Source organism: Pleurodeles waltl, chromosome 4_2, assembly GCF_031143425.1.
Source record: "Pleurodeles waltl isolate 20211129_DDA chromosome 4_2, aPleWal1.hap1.20221129, whole genome shotgun sequence".
Lineage (NCBI taxonomy): Eukaryota > Metazoa > Chordata > Amphibia > Caudata > Salamandridae > Pleurodeles > Pleurodeles waltl.
In genome coordinates, this window is record NC_090443.1 from 488097120 (window position 1) to 488116237 (window position 19118).

The 19118-nt window shown below is 43.8% G+C and overlaps 1 protein-coding gene across 2 annotated transcripts in view; it reads left to right on the top strand.

The window, feature by feature from the left end:
• Positions 1 to 19118, top strand: part of PLPPR2 (phospholipid phosphatase related 2) — a 98979-nt gene that overhangs the window by 38471 nt on the left and 41390 nt on the right. For both annotated transcript variants that reach the window (XM_069231876.1, XM_069231875.1), the window contains exons 4-6: positions 7313 to 7433; positions 9852 to 10102; positions 17877 to 18053. In XM_069231876.1, the coding sequence (XP_069087977.1) occupies positions 7313 to 7433; positions 9852 to 10102; positions 17877 to 18053 (549 nt within the window). The remainder of the gene's footprint in view (positions 1 to 7312; positions 7434 to 9851; positions 10103 to 17876; positions 18054 to 19118) is intronic.

Sequence of the window (19118 nt, forward strand, 5' to 3'; positions counted from 1 at the left end):
GGTACATTGACTTACACACTGATGTTTATGTCTCTGTGATGTAAAGTGTTCTGACGCCCTACACTGAGATGAGTACAGCTTTAAAAGAACTAAATGATAAAAAATAATTAGTAGGTGCCATTTAAATGAATATTTGTGTAATTACTCAAGCACACATATAAATCCTGCATTCTTGCAGTGCTTGCACATCTTTTACATAGGATCGCTGAACAAAGTCAAAAACTTGCCTTCAAGTCATAGTTTCTCTAAACTACTTGTGAAGGGAAAGACTGTGTGTCTTTGTTTACTTCCATTGTATTGGCATCTAGGTATTAGGCTCCAGATGACTCCAGCCAGAATGATACTACAAGAAAAGAAGATCTGAAGGCCATTTAAATCAGGCCTTTGTTTGTGCTTGTCTGGAGCTCAAAATAAGAAGGGCCTCTTCTTGCCTGCAGGTTGCTGCACCAAAAGGAATGCAGACAACGTTCGAGCGCTGCTCAATTCTGTCCCGGTGTCGAAAAAGGACACCAGGCAAAATCTTATTTCCTTGCAAAAACTGCTGCCTGAACTGGGATCTGGCACATTCCCCTACTTTCCAGCACTGTTTCCGGGGTATAGTTGTTGTCACAGTACTAAGGAGGCTGGGGCATGGTGGGAGAAATATGGGGTGATGGTGGGTGAGGATGGTGGTAGGCAGTGGTTTTGTAAGGAAAAGCCTGTAGTAATGGTGGAGCTGGAGATGGGATAGTGGTGAGTAGGGACCTAGCACAAGCTCCTCCAGCTCCTGCAGTGCAGGGGAGCCCTCAAACCTTCAGGGGCCCCTCAATGCTACAGGGGGCCGACGTTCAGGCCAGGGTCAATGAGTATCTATGAGATATAGGAGATTCAGGTGGCCCTCCTATAGTTCTGCAGTCGGCCCCATCATTCTGCACTGCACCATTGGTTGTGAGGGTTGGTAGAGGTAAAGATAACAGGCGGTATTGGTGGGATTGTGGTGAGGGTTGGTGGTTGAGATACATTTCTTCTTTAATGTGAGTTGAGGTGGTGGAATTAAGGTGTTGGTCAATGTGGAGGTTGTGGCTTGGCAGTGATGGAAGTGGAGATTGGTGTTGACGGTAATCATGTGATCATTGATCATTGGGTGAGGTTGGGTTGAAGGAGCAATAGTGGTTGTTTCAGGTAGTTTCTGGTGGCGGCGATGACCGGGACTGGTGCAGAGGGTTGTTTTGGCCAGATGGTATTTTTTTTGTTTTAAAGGGAGTGATGTCTGTGAGGTTTGGGTGGGATAATGGTGGGATTGTTGAAGTTGTAGGTGGTTGTTTTTAGAAACATTAGTGTGAGTTTGGAGTTGGGGTAGTGGTGGTTGGTAAAAGTGGGATGGATTGTGAAGGAGGGCTATTGCAGGTGTGGTAAGTGGGCTGTTGAACTGGAGATCAATGTGGTGTGAATAGTGTTGTGGAGGGTGTTGATGGAAGCAGAATAGGTTATAATTGTTGATAGTAGAGTTGTGAGGGTGGGTGAAAAAAGGAACAGTTGGTGGTAGGTGGCACAAGTTGTTTATGCTTATGTTTATTATGTGTAACATGCAAGACAATTGACAAGAGGTTTCTAAGCATGGCAAAATAGAAGTCCTTTAGAACAAAATCACATCATTAATCTAAGTACACAAACTAAAGAACCGTAAAGATAGAATTGCAAGAGTGGAAACAGTTGTTGGTTTTGGAATTAGTAGCTGATTGGTGTTAGTGGGTGATGGAAATGAGAATGGCTGGTGGTGGCAATAGCTGATAGTGGTGTGGCGGGGTTTCTGGTGGCTAGTTGGTGGTTACAGTTGTTTAGGGCACTGGTAGGGGTTGGTGGAGGTGGAGGTGGGAAAAGTTGGCAGTGGTATGGTGAAGGTATAGTGATTTGTGAAAGCAGTAATTTGTAGTCTTAATAGGAGTTATATGCACTGAAAATGCTATTTAGTGGATGTGGGAAAGGGGCATAAATTAGGTACTTTTGTTGTCAAGATCGGCCCAGCTAATTTATATTAGGGCCCTGTCACCCATGCTTGAGGGGACTTGACAGCGCTACAGAAAGCCCAATCGACAGTGAAGCACAGATAGTGAGCTCGACAGATGGAGGTGAGGCAGTCAATATCTCTCGGCACCAGGGCTGGTGCGGTGCATATTGGGTTAGTCAGAGTAGGACAGTCAAGACACCGGGGCATTCTGGGAAGAGGATAATGCTCCAGGGTCAAATACATGACTCTCCGTTCGCATATCTCCTACAGTGGCACAAGGGCATGTCAAGCACGACTGACGTCTCAGAAGGTCCTAACTTCCATCTACTGAACCACCAAGACCCAGCTGGGGCACAGCCAGGGGCTTAACAAAAACTCTTATAGCCCTGTGGTGCAGGGGGCCCAGCCTGAATGGGGCTCTCAAAATCTTGCCGGGCCCTCATTTAGCCCCTGGACATATCTGTGAGATACGGGAGACAGAGGGGTTCTTATTCACTTTCTGCAGCACATCATTTTGCATTACGCCACTGGGCACAGCTAGGGGGCCACTGCACTAAGTTGTTCACTGCGGTGTAAATATGACTAGACCCATATTGGGTAATTCCAAGACACCAGTGTTTTTCTAACAGATTGAAAATATCTAGAACCCATGGAAGCCCACCTGGCATTATAGGAGCAATGCATTAAGGCGGTCAAGCATCCAGGTGCTACTACCCCACCGCAAATCATGTGCAGCCCATACAAGGCACTCATTCATGGGGTGCAGCTGGGACAAGTCTTCAAGACTCATCTTCGAGTCTGATGCTTTTTAATACCTATATGCTATCTGTTGCTGAGCTGGTCCATTCCTTTGGATTTGAGAATGTGTCATTTGCAGATAACCCGCAAATCAGCCATCATCTCCAACAACATGACTACCGTACCGACTAATTCTATGGCATGTTTGAGGGCAGTAGCCACCGAGTTGCATTTCGAACCCATGCAATTACATTTATATACAACTGTACCACTACCACCCTGTGTCATGCCACTCTGCATGCCCTTTACGCCCCATAATAGTCTTGCACCTTATACCAGTCTGCTCTTTAGCACTTTATTTATTTGTTTTTTTAGAAGCTTCAAACCATCATTATAGCCTCAGAGCATTGTGGTTTCGGTGTTTTTGGCTTGATATAGAGTTCAGATTGTACTCCATCATGGTGATTGAGTAAAATACTCTGTTGCCCAGACAGAGTACCTATACTCTGAATTTAGAGCTGTCCATCAGCCCAGCGGAAATCTCTAGTCATTGACTAGAGTAGTCTCTGTTGCTGACATACTTAGGGGCAGATTTATGAAAAGTGATGCTGCACCTAGTGCAGCGCCACTTTTCCTGCGCCCCTTAGCCCCCCTAACGCCACTATGGTAATGCCGTATTTAAAATATTGTGCACATGGTGGTAGTTAGGGTGACTAGCGTCATCATTTTTTACACTAATCCTGCAAAGCACCCAGAGCCCATTGTTATCAATGGGATCCTCTTTTTAACGCCTGCATTTAGCAGGCATTAAAAAATGCTGATAAAAATGGCACAAAGAAATCTCACAGATTCCCCCTTAGCACAGGAAAGCCCTCCTTGCATACATTATGTCTGGTGCAGGCATAATGTTGCGTAAGAGGTTACAAAGTGGCGCAATGCAAGCATTGTGCCACTTTGTAAATATGGCGCAGCATTTTTCCCCTTCCAACGCCACATTAGTGTAAAAAAATTACACTAATGTGACGTTGGAAAGGCGCAAGGCCAGCATAAATCTGGCCCTTAATGTCTGCCTGACTGTAATCAGGTTAGAGGACCTTCAATTGGGCGGAGAGGGTACTCTGCGGCTGTTGCGATGGAATACATTCTATGCCAAACTCTAAATCAACCCCAAAGACTGGAAGTGTGCCTCCAAACAGTCCTAAACCAAAAATAGTGATAATAAACCAGAAACAGATGGTAAAGCCTTAAAAGGTGTCAATATCAGAATGTGACCCTATAAGGTGGCAGGGGGAGGGTTAGGTTTAGGTGACTTAACATTCTCTGTCCGAAACATGGTTAAACTTTCGGGCAGATTTAGCAACACTCTGCATTTCCCCAGAGTGATAGAAAGTGGTGCCAACTTTTTGCACTGGGAAGTAGCCTTGAAAGTAATGCAAATATAGCTCTGCGCTAATTTGGGTCATGGAGTTGTCCCAAGTGAGGTACATCGGCGTACCCATACTACAAGCCATGGTTTTGAAAGAAAGTCCCATCCACTAAGATTGGTATACAGGGTTTTTGCGCCACGAAATAACGTCTCCTGGGAGCACTAGGCACTAACAAGAAGAAATGTTTTTATTTCTCCTAACTTTTCTCATATTACATATGTGCTGTACTGTACAGCACACATTCAATGTGTGAAAAGTGTTTTAAGTTTGTCTAACCACAGTATTTTGTACAGGTAAGTTACCCTTGTGGTACAAAACCTATATTAAACATCACACTCACACACTTTTGCCCAATATTGCAAAGTTGTGTGCTTGGCACTAGGCAGCATGACTGTGTGCCAACCACGGAGAAGAGAATGAAGAGGATAGCATTGCTGTATCTTAATAGATGCCAGTGATTCTCTCCACCCCTAGAGCAACGCACAGCAGACACTTTGGTTACTGTCCTGCATTGCACTATTTTTGGGTTATGTGTGCTCCTTGGTTCTGTGCCATATATATTATGCAATACTGCAATACCCAGAACGTATCAGGTTGTGACATGGAAGCCTGAGACTGGAAACATCGTCAATGGTGGCATGAAGTGAGGTGGCCTCCCTGCAACATAAATACACCTTAATCATTTGCCACTTTGTCTACACTATATATTTAGGTGTCTTTTTGCAGTGGAATGCAATGACTATGCAGGATTTGGTAAATAAAATATCTGTCTTATTCCAGTACTCTGCTTTTCCTAATCGATTACGCACTTTTTTCTCTTGTCGATTTGCTTCATTCAGTGCCCAATTTGTAAATAACTTGCCAAGCTTCAAATGATTTTGCTGGAGTCCACTGCAGCGGGCATCACCCACACCTCTTGCCACTGATGCTGACTGCCAGTGCTTTTACCTGCTAACAGTCGCACTCAAATGTGTGACATTTGGCTTGGGAATGATTTTTTTTTTTTTTTCAAGTGAATGTTAAACAGTTAAACATCACTGGTGTGCTCTGCTACAAAATAGACACATAGGATGACCTTGTGGAGAACTCTCATAAATATGTGCAAACACTGGCACAAATTAAGCGCTGGCTTCATTGCTGCTGAGCAGCCCCCACAGTGAGGACCCACACAAGATGGCCAGGAAGTCAAAAGAGAGTTCCTAAACTCAGCAGATTAAAATAAAAAGCCACACACAAAAGGGTGATGGATGGAAAGTTTGCAAATACATTAAAGCACTGGCAATTGCTCTGGGTAGCATTCCAAACCATAGTTTTTCACCCCTTCAGAATAGAAGACAAGCATTCCCAGGCCGTGTGCAGGCATCTGTCTAGACTGGCACAGTGAATGAAAAGCAGTGGGTTAGAGTGCTATCCAGGGTGATGGAAAGTGTTTAAACTACTTTCAGGCCTTCTTCCCATAACCCTCTGTGTGTCTGATGTAACACCATGGGTGGCCAAGGTTATGCTGAGATCTAGGTTGTTTGCCTTGGTGTGCCACAGAATACTAGCTATACTTAACTGATGAGGCCCAATAAGGCAGAAAGCAGTCTGGGGTTGCTTGTGGTCCCTTCTGGAGGGTGACTTGCCCGGAAGTTCGGGATGGACTGTTAAAATGAGACGCAGGGTCAGTGCTAATTCGCATAAGGTCGGCCTGCTGAAAAAAGATGGGTTGAAATACCCTAATTGTCAGTGGTTAGACTACTTTCAGGCATTCCTCCTTCGCCTTCTGTTTGTTTCAAAATAAAAAGCCAACAGGAAAGGGTTCCCCATCAGCAGGATTACTTGTGCCCATGAGTAATAATGCAGTGGCATGCCATGAAATCTAAAACACACAAGTACTGGCAATGCCAATAGGTCTGGCTTTAAAGGAATGCGGATTGGTAATGTGAAACACTACAAGTACATATCATGGGAATAGTATGTATTTGTGTGTAAGCTAAGAACTGTAGAATAATATTGGTGGAGGTTAAAAGCTCAGGTGACAGATGCACTGTTCAACCAAACCTAAAATTCTATGTAGGTTAGTAACTGCCCTCTTCCCATCCGTGCTGCTACCGCCAGAGAAAAACAACATAAATTCTATTGATATCTAAGACACCTTAACAGCATTCCAATAGCATGTGTATGACCCTGACATTTCAAGCTTAGGTAACTGGATAAATAATCAAAATGATCACCGTGGTATGGACGGCTGACACTTTTATGTGGACGCACACAAAAAAAGCAAGTACTCCCAACATGTAGCTGGAGCCAAAGCCTCTGTCTAGTGTTGCTCACATAATTAGCAGCGCTGTCATGCCAGACCATAACAAGCGATGCCATGAAAAGCTGCGCGGTGCTAAAAGAGGAGTACTATGGTCCGCCACTGCCCTCTCCTGGCAGATGGAAAATATGCCGTTTTACTAAAGCACATTAATCCATTGTAGGTCACATAGGAACATTCTGGATTTATGCATCTCTGGGCAAGAAGCCTCCATCCCAGGAAGTTGAAGAACTGTGACATCCCCTTCACAAGAAACGAAACTGGGCTCTCCTCAGATCAGAACAATTGATCAGTGCACTGTCGGCTGCTCGCCTGGAAACTTCGTTGAAATACTAAACTGGGCGGGGAAGTAGAGAAGTACAGGGTAAATGAAATAGATATGCACAAAGTGTGAGTTAAGGGCGAGATGCACAAATTAAACACCATTCCAAAACATCCCACTAAACATACTTATAAATTAAACGTCAATCTTTTCATTTAGAATTTATACTAAATCTGTTTCCTATTAACTTCGCAACTTCCGCCAGCTCCGGAGCAAGGACTATCAGACACACGCCTTTTGGGCGCTCACTCTACTCTAGTTGTGCAATTTCCGGGTGTATTTGTGACAGGCTGATGCTATCTCATGGCCCCTTTCGGTGTGGCAGTAAGGCAGGTACCTAGAGTGGCCTTAAATAAAAACACCAGCACTGACGCCCTGGCTTCTGACTGATTTTAAGGACGTTTCCAAGCTACTTTCTATCTTGCTGTCCTATATTTAAAATGTTACCTCCCAGTGTTTTTGCCAGTAGCCTTTTTCAAGTGGGTTACATATGTTTCTTTAACGAGCTCTCTGAGTCTTCTTCTCCCACATTACAGATCCTTGCAGGGGAGCTGACTGCCTTCTTCCTGCAGTCCAACTGGCGGGAGGAAAAGACCATCATCTCCGGGGACTGCTGCTACTTCAACCCACTACTGCGGCGCATTGTGCGTTTCCTGGGTGAGGGCAAGTGGGCGGGGATTGAGGGTGCAGATTGTGAGAAAATATAGGGCCAGATTTACAAGAAAGTGGTACATCAGCTATGATACGCTACTTTTCGTGCGTCACCCTGCACCCCCCTAACAACATCATGTGAGCGGCGTATTTACAATACAGCACACCATGGCGAACGTTAGGACAATAGCGTCAAAATTTATGACGCTATTGTGGTATTTTACAGGATTAGCCCCATAAACTGTGGCACTAATCCTGCATCGAACCGGGAGGCCCACTGAAAGTAATGGGCGTGTCATTTTAATGCCAGGCGTTAGAAATGATGCAAAAAATACTGCATTTCATTGTGCCATTTTTAAGGGCCTTCCTTCGGGGGAATGCCCCCCTTGCATACATTATGCCTGGTGCAGGAATAATGTGGCGCAAGGTGTTACAGATTGGCACAATGCAAGCATTGCACCTCTTTGTAAATATGGTTAAGGAGAATGGCCTCCTTAATGCTACAATAGCGTAGAAAAGTGACAATAGTGCGGCGCTAAGAGTCGCTAGGGCCTTGTAAATCTGGCCCATAGAATAATAGATGGCAGTCATAAATAAGGGAAGTGTTTTTTACCGAAGGGTAGGACTGGGACTCAGGCCCTATAGCCTGAGGTCTGACACAACGTACAGATTGTGGGACAAAATCGAATTATAGGTAGTAATCATGAATAAGGTAGGTGTTTTTCACCGAGGGGTAGGACAGGGGCTGAGGGCCTTTCATCTGATATCTGACAAAAGGTGCAGATTGTTGGAAAATATAGAATTATAGATGGTAATCCTTAAAAAGGGAGGTGTTTTTCACCGCGGTGTAGGACAGGGGCTGAGGGCCTCTCGTCTGAGATCTGATACAAGGTGCAGATTGTGGGATAATATAGAATTATAGATCGTAAGCATGAATAAGGGGGGTGTTTTTCGCTGAGGGGCATTATGTAACATCAAATAGACAACAAGAGTGAGGCTCACTTTACCTATAATCTCACTCAGAAACCAGAGGAGAAAACTTTCCCAGTATTCAAAGTTTAGCTGTCTATAATTTTATGTTGTACATCACTCTCCAGAATAATTTCCCATGCCTCCACGTCAAAAAGGTGCAATTATTGATCGGCTAGCGGCAGCCAACAAAACGTGGCAACAACTAATTAGAACATTGGAATGTTGGGGGCTCCATTGCAGAAAATGGAGTGCTCCGGGCTTTTACTGGCTGGTAAAAGCCCGGAGCGTCAACATTCCAATGTTCTCTTTGTTCACAGCACTAGCTGTGAACAAAGCTTCACGGAGCCTGAGGGGATTTTAATCCTCTCGAGCGTCGTGAGGAATTTGTTTTATTTGATAGAACATTCTGCCCTCGAGTGGCAGAATGTTCTAATAGCCTTGGAACCCGCCGTAGCGGGCTCTACCGGCCATTAAAGGCCCTCTCCCTTGTTAAAGGCCCTCTCCTTCGGCTCGGGCTTTTAACACGAGAGCGGGCCTTTAATGGCCGGTAGAGCACGCCACTGCTGGTTCTAAGGCTATAGTGGTTAATCCGCTTCCACCAGAATATAATTAATTAACATTTTCCTTTGGCTGTACGCTCTATGGGTTGCTCCTTTGGCCCTAGAATTTGAGTCCTCTGATCCACAGTGGTTTAAAGAGTATTTGAAACATACCACTCCCCTAAAGGGTAGCGTAGAAACTTTCATTTGAGACTCCATCTATTTTCACAATTTCTGCAATGCCTCATGCTTCAGGGACCTACCAGTTCACTGTTCCATGTTTACAGCACATCCCTGAACCTTAGGCACCTTCACTCAATGCAAACAAAGTAGGCCTTACCGCAACCAACATCCTAACAACCAAAGAAAGCCCAAGCCAGTGATGCAAAATGGAACACATCACAGCCTTGTCAAGGGTATACAGCATTATATCAAGCATATAATATAATACAGTGACTTCAGGTGGACAGATTTTTTTGGTTCAAACAAAAGAACTGACTTGCTTTTGGATCTGCCAAGGAAATATACTCATTCCAGAGTCAAAAATCCTAGTAGATGCCCAAGCAAGCATTTCAGCAAACCATGACATTGAGCCAACAGGCTATAGGATCATAATTGTTAATTACTTGGGCGCATTCTGTATTACAGCAGCAACATTATGGGGTGCAACATGTGCCAAACTACACCACACTTCCATACTTGGTATGTGACCTTCGGTTTAGAATTGTCTTAGCTCTAACCTCTGGCCTGTATTTGGGGAACTCTCTAAATTGAGTCTAATGCTTGCTGTTTCAGTACTAGGACCCACTGACAGCCACAGCTCTACCAGTGCACCTTGTTACCTCATACTGTGTGGCTTTCTGTCTCACAAAGGTTACAAACTCCATAACCGAGCTCTTTCTACCTCCCACAGGTGTCTACTCCTTTGGCCTCTTCACCACCACAATCTTCGCCAACGCTGGTCAGGTGGTCACAGGAAACCAGACTCCTCACTTTCTCTCGGTCTGCCGACCCAACTACACAGCCCTTGGATGCCTGTCATCAACACAATATGTGGCGGATAAGCGAGCTTGCTCTGGGAATCCAGTGCTCGTGGCTGCCGCCCGCAAGGCCTTCCCTTCCAAGGACGCGGCTCTCAGTGCCTACTCTGCCATCTACACCGTGGTGAGCACTAAGTACCAGATGTAAGACTGTGGCTTAGCTTGCAGGGGCCTCTGGGGAACGTACTGGTATACGTTCCTAAACTCTAGCCCCATCTGTGGAAGAGTGAGGTTCTTCTGACGATGGACTTCCATTCATTATCAGTGTAGAGTTCAAAGATAAAGATAGCTACATAGCCAGAGAGAGGACTGTTCCCATTCTTCAGGTTGAGAGAGGTAGTTTCCTCCCCAGTGGGCCAAGAGCAGACCCCTCACTCTAACAGAGCGTCAGGGAGCAGTCACTTCTTCCTCTGGGGGTAGAAAGAGACCATTTTCTCCCCCAGAGCAGCAGAAAACATTAATTCTCTCCTCCAAAGCCTAGAGGGGAGTCCTTCTCTCCGTAGGGCAAAGAGAGAACCCTTCCTCCTCCAGCACTGTGCCAGGACTGGTGTATCACTGCATCCACTACTGAGATGAGCGTTTTGTAGTGTCTTAGAACTTTTAGCATTAAGACCTTGTGACTAGGGGTGGACTGATAAAGGACATTACGTAATTAATCTGGGAAGAGTCAGGGTGTGATCTATTGAAAGCTTAGTTACATGTTGTAAGCTGATGAGTACAGACATTAACTACAAGTTCTGTGTGTGGTGTGTTCTTGCGCCTGCTACTGCACTGGTGAGTATGCAGTGACTGGCAACAAGTAAGGGATACATACCCAGAAGAAACAGAAATGCTCTTCCTGAGAGGTTGCAAGAAATAGCAAACTGCTTGTGCGTGCCACGTGCACCCAAGCAAAAAGGAAGAATCCTGCATTGTGGAGTGCAAGCATCGCTGCAGCCTTACTGGCAAGGTAAGAAAAAAAGAAAGTGCTGCATCACAACCCAGAGCCATCAGTCATACAAAGAAAGCACTAAAGGCAGTGACAACCAGGTACAACATAAAAGGCAGCGACAATCAGAGATAATGCTAGAAGGCAGTGCTAACCAGGTACAATGTCAAAGGTAACAACAGCCAGATATAACACTAGAAGGCAGAGACAACCAGGTATGAGAAGTGAGCTTACTCACCGGTCATACAACCTCAAAACTGGTCGAGGTAACTTGAGAACGAACACATGGTTTGTGCTTGACAAGTTATTGATCCCTGAAGAAGCTGCCCGGGACTAGGAAGGCGGCAGCCAGTGGCCTTCAGCACAACTCAAAAAGTCTTCAAGATAGTGAAGATTTCCTGCAGCTGCCACAAAAGACATGGAATACAGTGCTTCTACATTCTTGAAACCGCCATCACCATTCAATAACACCAAAACACAGAATATTGGAGCCAGGTGGGCCACGTGGATCAAGACTTTCGATGATTTCATAGATGCGCTGAAAGAAGTAAGTGATGAGAAAAATCATTAAATACTTAAATAATCTCGCTGGCCACAGATTGAAAGAAGTGTTAAAGAAACTTTCACAGACTGAGACAATGTCTTACCATCAAATCAAAGAAGTATTGGGAGCCAAGTTTAATACAATACCAAACGTCGACTTTGAAAGGTACATTTTCAATCAAGCAAGTCAAGAAGTTGGTGAAATGATTGATGAGTTTGTTGAAAGACTTGAAGTACTCATCAAACATTGCAAATTCAGTGAATTTAATGATGAAGAAGCCATGCGCCTAAGCGTCATTGATGGTTGTTTATTTGACTCGTTCCGAAGATACATGGTGTGAGAGACACTCACTCTAGAAAAGGTATTAGTGGGTGCTAGAGCTAAGGAACGAGCAGATCAGCAATCTGCTGACATGGAAGTGGGAACAGCAAAAGGTGAATCAGTTTTACTAATGAAGTGTAGACACCGGTGCTAAGCAGATGCCCGCAAGACAATATCCTCGGAAAAAGAAAGACTGTTTCCAATGTACCTTTTCATTTACACAGAAGAATACGTTTCCAGCCATTGGACAAACGTGTAAAGGGTGCGGAAAGGAGAACCAATTTATAACCGTTTGTAAAGCAAAACAAAAAAACAAGTGTATCACGGTAGGAGGAGAAGATGGATACTAGAAGGTTCCAGAAGCAGTCTTGTCACACCATCAAAAGACAAAAAAAACAACCTCAACTTCAACAGATCGAAACTAAATAGGAGTTCCTTGACATCATCATAGTGCAACTGTGAAGGGGGTGAATGTGCAATAATCATAGATAAAAGGGAACAACATGCACAAGTGTGTCTTCACTCTTGCACAGAAGACGAACAAGGGCAGAAAAGAGTGAGCTGAGAAAGCAAAAGAACCCATATGGACATTGCCCCAAAATCAAACTGAAAGTCAACGGTTATCCAGTAACTTTTATAATCAATATATGTGCATCATTCAAGATCATGCCAATTAAAGAAATTCACAGTCTAACACCTATACCGTGACTCAAAACGTCAAGTACGAAGGTGTACTCATTGGCTTCTTCCAAGCCATTGGTGAGTCTAGGATCATTCATAGCGACCCTGTGGCACAAGAAGACATCTGTACAGGCCCCAGTTCATGTTCTTTAAGGTACTCCATCTAGTGCATGCCTACTTAGCTTCACAACTGCTGTTGACATGGTCTGATAACCATCAATTCCCACCTAAATGCACAACTGTGAGTCAGTTCCCTGTTTTATGGTCTAGGAAGGCTCAAAAGGATGAAGGTACAACTTCACATTAATGAAGACATCAGGCCTATTGTACAGCAACACAGCAGAATAGCATTTCAACTACCGGAAACAGACGAGAAGGAGCTCAGTCTACTGAAGCATGAAATTACTGATCGTGCTACTCTTTCTACACCATGGGTATCACCCTTTGTGGTAGTGCCGAAAAAGGACAGTGGAGGTGCAGTGCGCGTCTGCTTGGATATGCATCAAGCCAACAAATTAATTGAGAGAGGGGAGTCATCCTGGTCTGCACATTGCGCATATGATCATGCAGTTGAATGGAGCCAACGTTTTTTCCCGTCTTGACCCGGACAAGGGCTACCATCAGCTTAAACTGGAAGAGAACTGCAGGTATGTTACCACTTTTTCGACTCATGTTCGTATACTTAGATTAAAAAAATTAAGCTTTGGAGTGTCCTCTTCTGCAGAAATTATCGGAGATGTTATACATCTTGTGACACATTCAGCTTGTGACACGTGCCTACAATTACAGTGATGATATACTGGTATTTGATGCAACACGAAAGGAGCATGACAAAGCCCTCAAGCAAGTATGTCAGGTGCAGGTATTACCTTAAACGCTTAAAAGTGTGAATTTCATTAAAAAAAGCCCAAGTTCTTTTGACACATGTTTTCTGATGGAGGCATGACTCTTGATCCTATCAGAGTACGAGCACTATCGGTCACCAGTCCTACCTACGCAAGATGTCACCATGGGTCCTTCTTGGGCATGGACAGCTATTGTTCGAGGTACATTCATAGCTTTGCCACAATGAGTGCTTCTTTGCAAAACCTGATTAAATGAAATGTCCAGTTCAGATGGTCAGCTGAATGTGACCGCAGTTTCCAAAACATAAAACCATGCAATTGAAAATGCGACTGATATGGCTTACTTTATTCCTAAATTGTACACTGAGATGACTGTTGATGCAAGCCAGTTGGGGCTGGGCCGGATCCTTGCTCTGCATACTAGGCATCCAAATGCTCGGAGACACATCATGGAGTACATCAGTTGAAGTTGGTCTGACACAGAGCGCACCTATTCCCACCTGCAAAAGGAGAGCCTGGAGGTGATATTGGCCTCTGAACATTTTCATGTGTTTCTGTCTGAAAAGCATTTCATGATCATCACTGACCACCATGCGTTACTCACCATTTTCAGCCATCAAAAACCCAAGATGCCCCTTGTTTTGAGAGGTGGGTATTGCATCTACAAGAATACAACTATACAATTGTGCAGAAGCCAGGCAAGAATCAAAACCCTGCTGATTATTTCTCACGAGTACCATTACAGCGTCACAGCTCAATGTCGAAAACTGCAGAGAAGAACATCAACTTCAGTGTAAAGTCTAGCACACCTGCAGCTTTGTCCATTGAGCAAATCATTACTTCTACCAATGCTGATAAGGACATGTGTGCCCTTAGAGACATTATTGCAGCCCAGTCCTAGAAACGGAGCATTCAACCTTTAAGTGACGATGTGTAATTAAAAAAATATTGCAATGTCAAGGATGAACTGTCCGCCACTAAAGAAGGGATTGTGCTAAGAGGCTACTGTAGTGTCATACCTGCGTGTTATAGGCAGCAAGTTATTGAACTCTCCCATGAAGGCCATTGTGGCATTGTGGCCATCAAGAGGGTATTGAGGAAACATGTATGGTTCCTCCATTTGGACGAGAAAGTGGGGAGGGAACTAAAAGAGTGTCATTTATTCAACTGCCTGTCTCCCAAGATGACTCAGCATGCCCTGACAATGTCCAATCTCCCTGTGCATTCATGAGAAAGAATTTCTATTGATTTCTTTGGGCCTCAGGCAAATGAACATCACCTTATGGTGATCACTGACAAGCATTCCAATTTCCTCTGGTTGAGGATGGTATACACAACCCACTACAACATCACTGAGTGTCTAGATAACATCTTTGCGATGTGGGGCATATCAGATATTCTCAAGTGTGGCAATGGTCTCCCCGTTTAACAGCACCGAGTTCAAGGAGTTTCTGGTTGGTTTCAACAGCAAACACCAGAAAAGCACACCTTTGTGGCCTCAAGCCAACGATGTAGTAGAACAATTTGAGGACCCTGAAACCAGTGATTCAACATGCATTGATAGAATGGCTTGAACTGAATCAGGCATTATGCCAAGACCTCTGTGATTTGCGGTCAACCCTGCATTCCAGCATAGGTGAGAATCCTGCCACTCTGATGTTCAGGCGAGCCATAAGAACCGAACTACCACAGTGGACCCCTGAGTGAATCTTGCATAACGATGTGGTTCGTGCTACTTAGGATGCTTGGAAGCAGCAAATAAAAATGTATGCTGATCAACTTAGTCAAACTTAGAAGTCATGTTCAAGGAAGGTGATTTGGTTCTCGTCAAACAAAAGTGAAAGCAAAAGACAGATCCTCCATTTGATGCCATCGGGTCCACCCCAGGTACAACTCAACTACCTCATACCACATGGTCTGACTGACTGTATGAGCACTTAGATGGTTGATCCAAGAAATGTAATGTTGCTATTTGTTTGTATTTTTGTTTGTGTCTTTTTATTTAACCAGGGGTGAGATGTAGTGTCATAGAACTGCAAGCATTAAGACCCCATGGTTAGGGGTGGACTTATGAAGCACATTACATAATTAATGTGGGAGGTGTTGGGTGTGTCTTTGGTGGTTTTTGGGATATTGAGAGTTTTGTTACATGTTGTACGCTGATGAGTAAAGATGTTAACTACGAGCTCCATGTGAGGTGTGTTCTTGCGCCTGCCACCAGGCTGGGGAGAATGCAACATGTTTGACCAGGCAACATGTTTGAATTCTGGCAGGTCCACTCAGCCTTTCTCTCTTCTGAGCTTGATAAAAACAAGTACCTCCCTCCTGTATGTTGAGAGCAATCCCTTCTTCTGTGGAATACAGAGTGATCATTCCTCCTCAGACAGCATCCCTTCCTATGTGGGGCTCCCCACATAGGAGCTCTCTGCCCCATGTAGCAGATAGTGGCCTCTTCTTCCTCTTGGTTCAAGTGTAGCATGAAGTCCAGTCTTTTCTACAGGTTGAGACATGACACTTTCTCCTCAGTGACGTATTTAAAAGTTAGTTCTAGGAGTGGGGTACAGACTGGGACATGGATACTCCTTGTGGGGACACATGTAAAGGGCAATTTATGTGTGATGTTATAGTTAGGTATGGTATTAAGGTATTAACCCATATTAAAAAAAGCCCAAATAATTCACTTAAAAAATAAAAAGGTTAAAGCGCTGGTATACTCAGATGTTGAAATGAGACAGGAACTGATGTTGAAAAAAACAAAAAACCCTGAAATTTACCAGTTATAACTATAATTTGTGCCCTGGCCAAGCACTGCTTACGGCCTCACATATTACATCATTCATGACATGTTACATAACATCATTGATGGCATTAATGATGCGGTTTTGTGCTGGGCCCTGACCTCAACCCCCACAAACCTTTTTTCTGCCCAACCCCTCATGGGTGCTCAAACCTCACTGTGCACAGCCTTCAGCTGAGGGCAGAGCTGGTTTGCCCCCAACCAACCCACGACCCCTCAACACCACTGCGCACTGCCTATGGCCTGCACAATGGCGGATGACCGCAGGGCCTGGTCTATGACCAGACCATTGTAATTTTTTGAATGGATCTTTAATACCACTTTACTAGTGCTGTGGTACTACTGGGGTGTCCTCGCTCAGTACTGCAGTACCATTTTTAAAAACTTTGTGGTACCGCAGGGGTCCCGCAGGACTCCAGTGAGACCAACTTTCCAGATATACCTAACTTTTTCTGAGTGTTAATTCCTTTAGCCCAACCTTAGCCCCTCTTTAAAAATTAATTTCTCGAAAATAGCTGAGTGGGTTACTCCCAATCATGTAATCCTCACTTCCTGAGTAAATGTTCACTTTTTGCCAAATTTGGTGTAATTCTGTTCAGTCATTTTATTTCTGTATCGTACAGCAAAGTTTCCTATAGGAACTCACACTGCTTGCCTCACTTAATGGATCAGTCCAAAACTTTCCATAAAGGAGCCAAAGTGGATCATTTATTTTGGGGAACGCTTTGTACAGATTTGTCAAATTTTGCCAAAGGTATCAGCTAAACAAAAAATCCCTTTCTTTAGTACACTCTTATTTAACCATAACGAAACAGTGGAGACTGTCACAAAGAAATATCTATCCATGGTTAATATGTTTAAATGTATCTTTATATGTTTGTGTGTATACACGTGTATCTATCTTGTCAAATTTAAACATTTTAAGCAAACATGCATATATATGTGTGTAATATACATATATATAACATTATCTATTAATTCATATACATATATGTACACACACACACATATGCATCATGTTTGTTTGAAATGTTCACTTGTTCCTGTGCTTCTTGGCACGTGCAACATCTGTGGTGGTGTGGCCCAAGGGGCGCCAGGACAAATAGAGATGGGGCATGGTGCTCAACAAATGTTTCCCTTCTGCAGGCAAAGAGCCTGCTTCTTTTATATGGCAGAGAGTGGTCCCTTTCTTTGTCCTGCAGAGAGCAGTCTCTCCCTCCTCTATGGGTCATTGACGATAGAGTCTGCATCCAGTACATTTACATTAGTCATGTTTCCGTCCCTCATTATTTAGTGATTAGGTTGCATTCTGTTGCATTACGATTACTACTATTCGAATCACTAACAACATTATTTTTATTCTTATCGTCATTACTCTTGTTTAATTGAAAAAAGAACTCAAAGACTGCACAATAGCGATACTATTAACATTAATAATAATGATCCTTAGAACAGTAATAATAGTAATGTCACACCGTTATTATAATTGGCATTAATATTATCCATTATTATCATCATCAAGTTTACTATTATGATTTCAATTCTTAACACACATCATTACGGTGAGAGAGTTCAAGTATCAAGAGGTGCACAACTAGTTACACCAGATGTTTGCCTAACTCCATGCTCAGAAAGTCTATACGAGAAATGAGAATTTGTCAATGCCTTAATGGGACAGCGTGCCCCTTAGATGGCAAAATTACTGCTGGGGGTGTCCCTGTTACCTCTCCCAAGCAGGACCCTTACTGGATTCTAACTTTGATATCTTCTCTGATTCTACAGATGTACATCACCCTGGTCTTTAAAATTAAAGGCTCTCGCCTTGCTAAGCCTTCTCTCTGCCTGGCGCTTCTGTGCCCGGCATTCCTGGTCGGGGTGGTACGGGTGGCCGAGTACCGGAACCACTGGTCAGATGTGCTGGCGGGGTTTGTCACCGGAGGAGCCATTGCAGCCTTTCTGGTAAGTAAAGTGTCTATAATATAACAATCAAATAACTGGAAGATGACACAAGAAAAATATTTATTTTATCATTAATTGCATTCAACGAAGCTTGCCCTCGTTTTCCAGCATTAGCGTTTTTGTTCATAGATTTACATACTAAAATGAATTCCCATTGCCAGCCTGGGAAACCTTCATAGTCATTGTTTATACAGTGGTGTACTTATATATCTTGGGGCAGATTTAAGAGCCCCTTGCACCATCTAACGCCACATTAGCGTCATTTGTTTTACGCTAATGTGGCGTTCGATGGTCAAACACCGCACCAGATTCACGAAGTGGCGCAATGCATGCATTGGGCCACTTTGTAACCCTTTGTGCTAATCATGCATGCACCATGCATAATGTATGCAAAGATGGCATTCCCCTATTAGGGGGGCAAAAAATGGCGTAAAGAAATCTACCAGCACTTTTAACACTTACTCAGAGCAGGCGTTAAAAGGAGGCACACCATTATTCATAATGGGCCTCAATGGGCTTTGCAGGATTAGCATCAACATTTTTTACACTAATCCTGCAAAGCTCCAAATTTCCCTAACTACTGCATTGGTGCGCCATATCTTAGATACAGCACACACATGATGGTGTTAGGGGGGTCCTAAGGGATACAAGAAAAGTGGCGCTGTACTAGGTGCAGCACCACTTTTCTTAAATCTGGCCCCTAGTCTTTTTTAAAAAAATGTCATGGGCCTTTTATCTTTTTTCTAACCTGGCAAGGCCAACAGAAGTTATTTTCAGATTTTCCATGTGGGGAAGACCTTCTTCCCCACATCTGGTGATGTAGGGGAAATTTGCCTTAATTCCCTTTATTTACTTCTTAAAATAGAAAAGGAATAGAAAAGGAACCGGGGCTTCTCAATAGGGGTGTTTCACGAGCTAAACCTTTGAGATGTTCTCTTAATACATTATTGCAATCATCCTATGTCTGCAGCTGGTGAGTCTTTGGGAAGATGCTCCATGCTCATCAAGAGTTATGTAAGCATCACATTCAGCTCCCTTGATTGAGGAAGGCTCACCTGAGTGAAC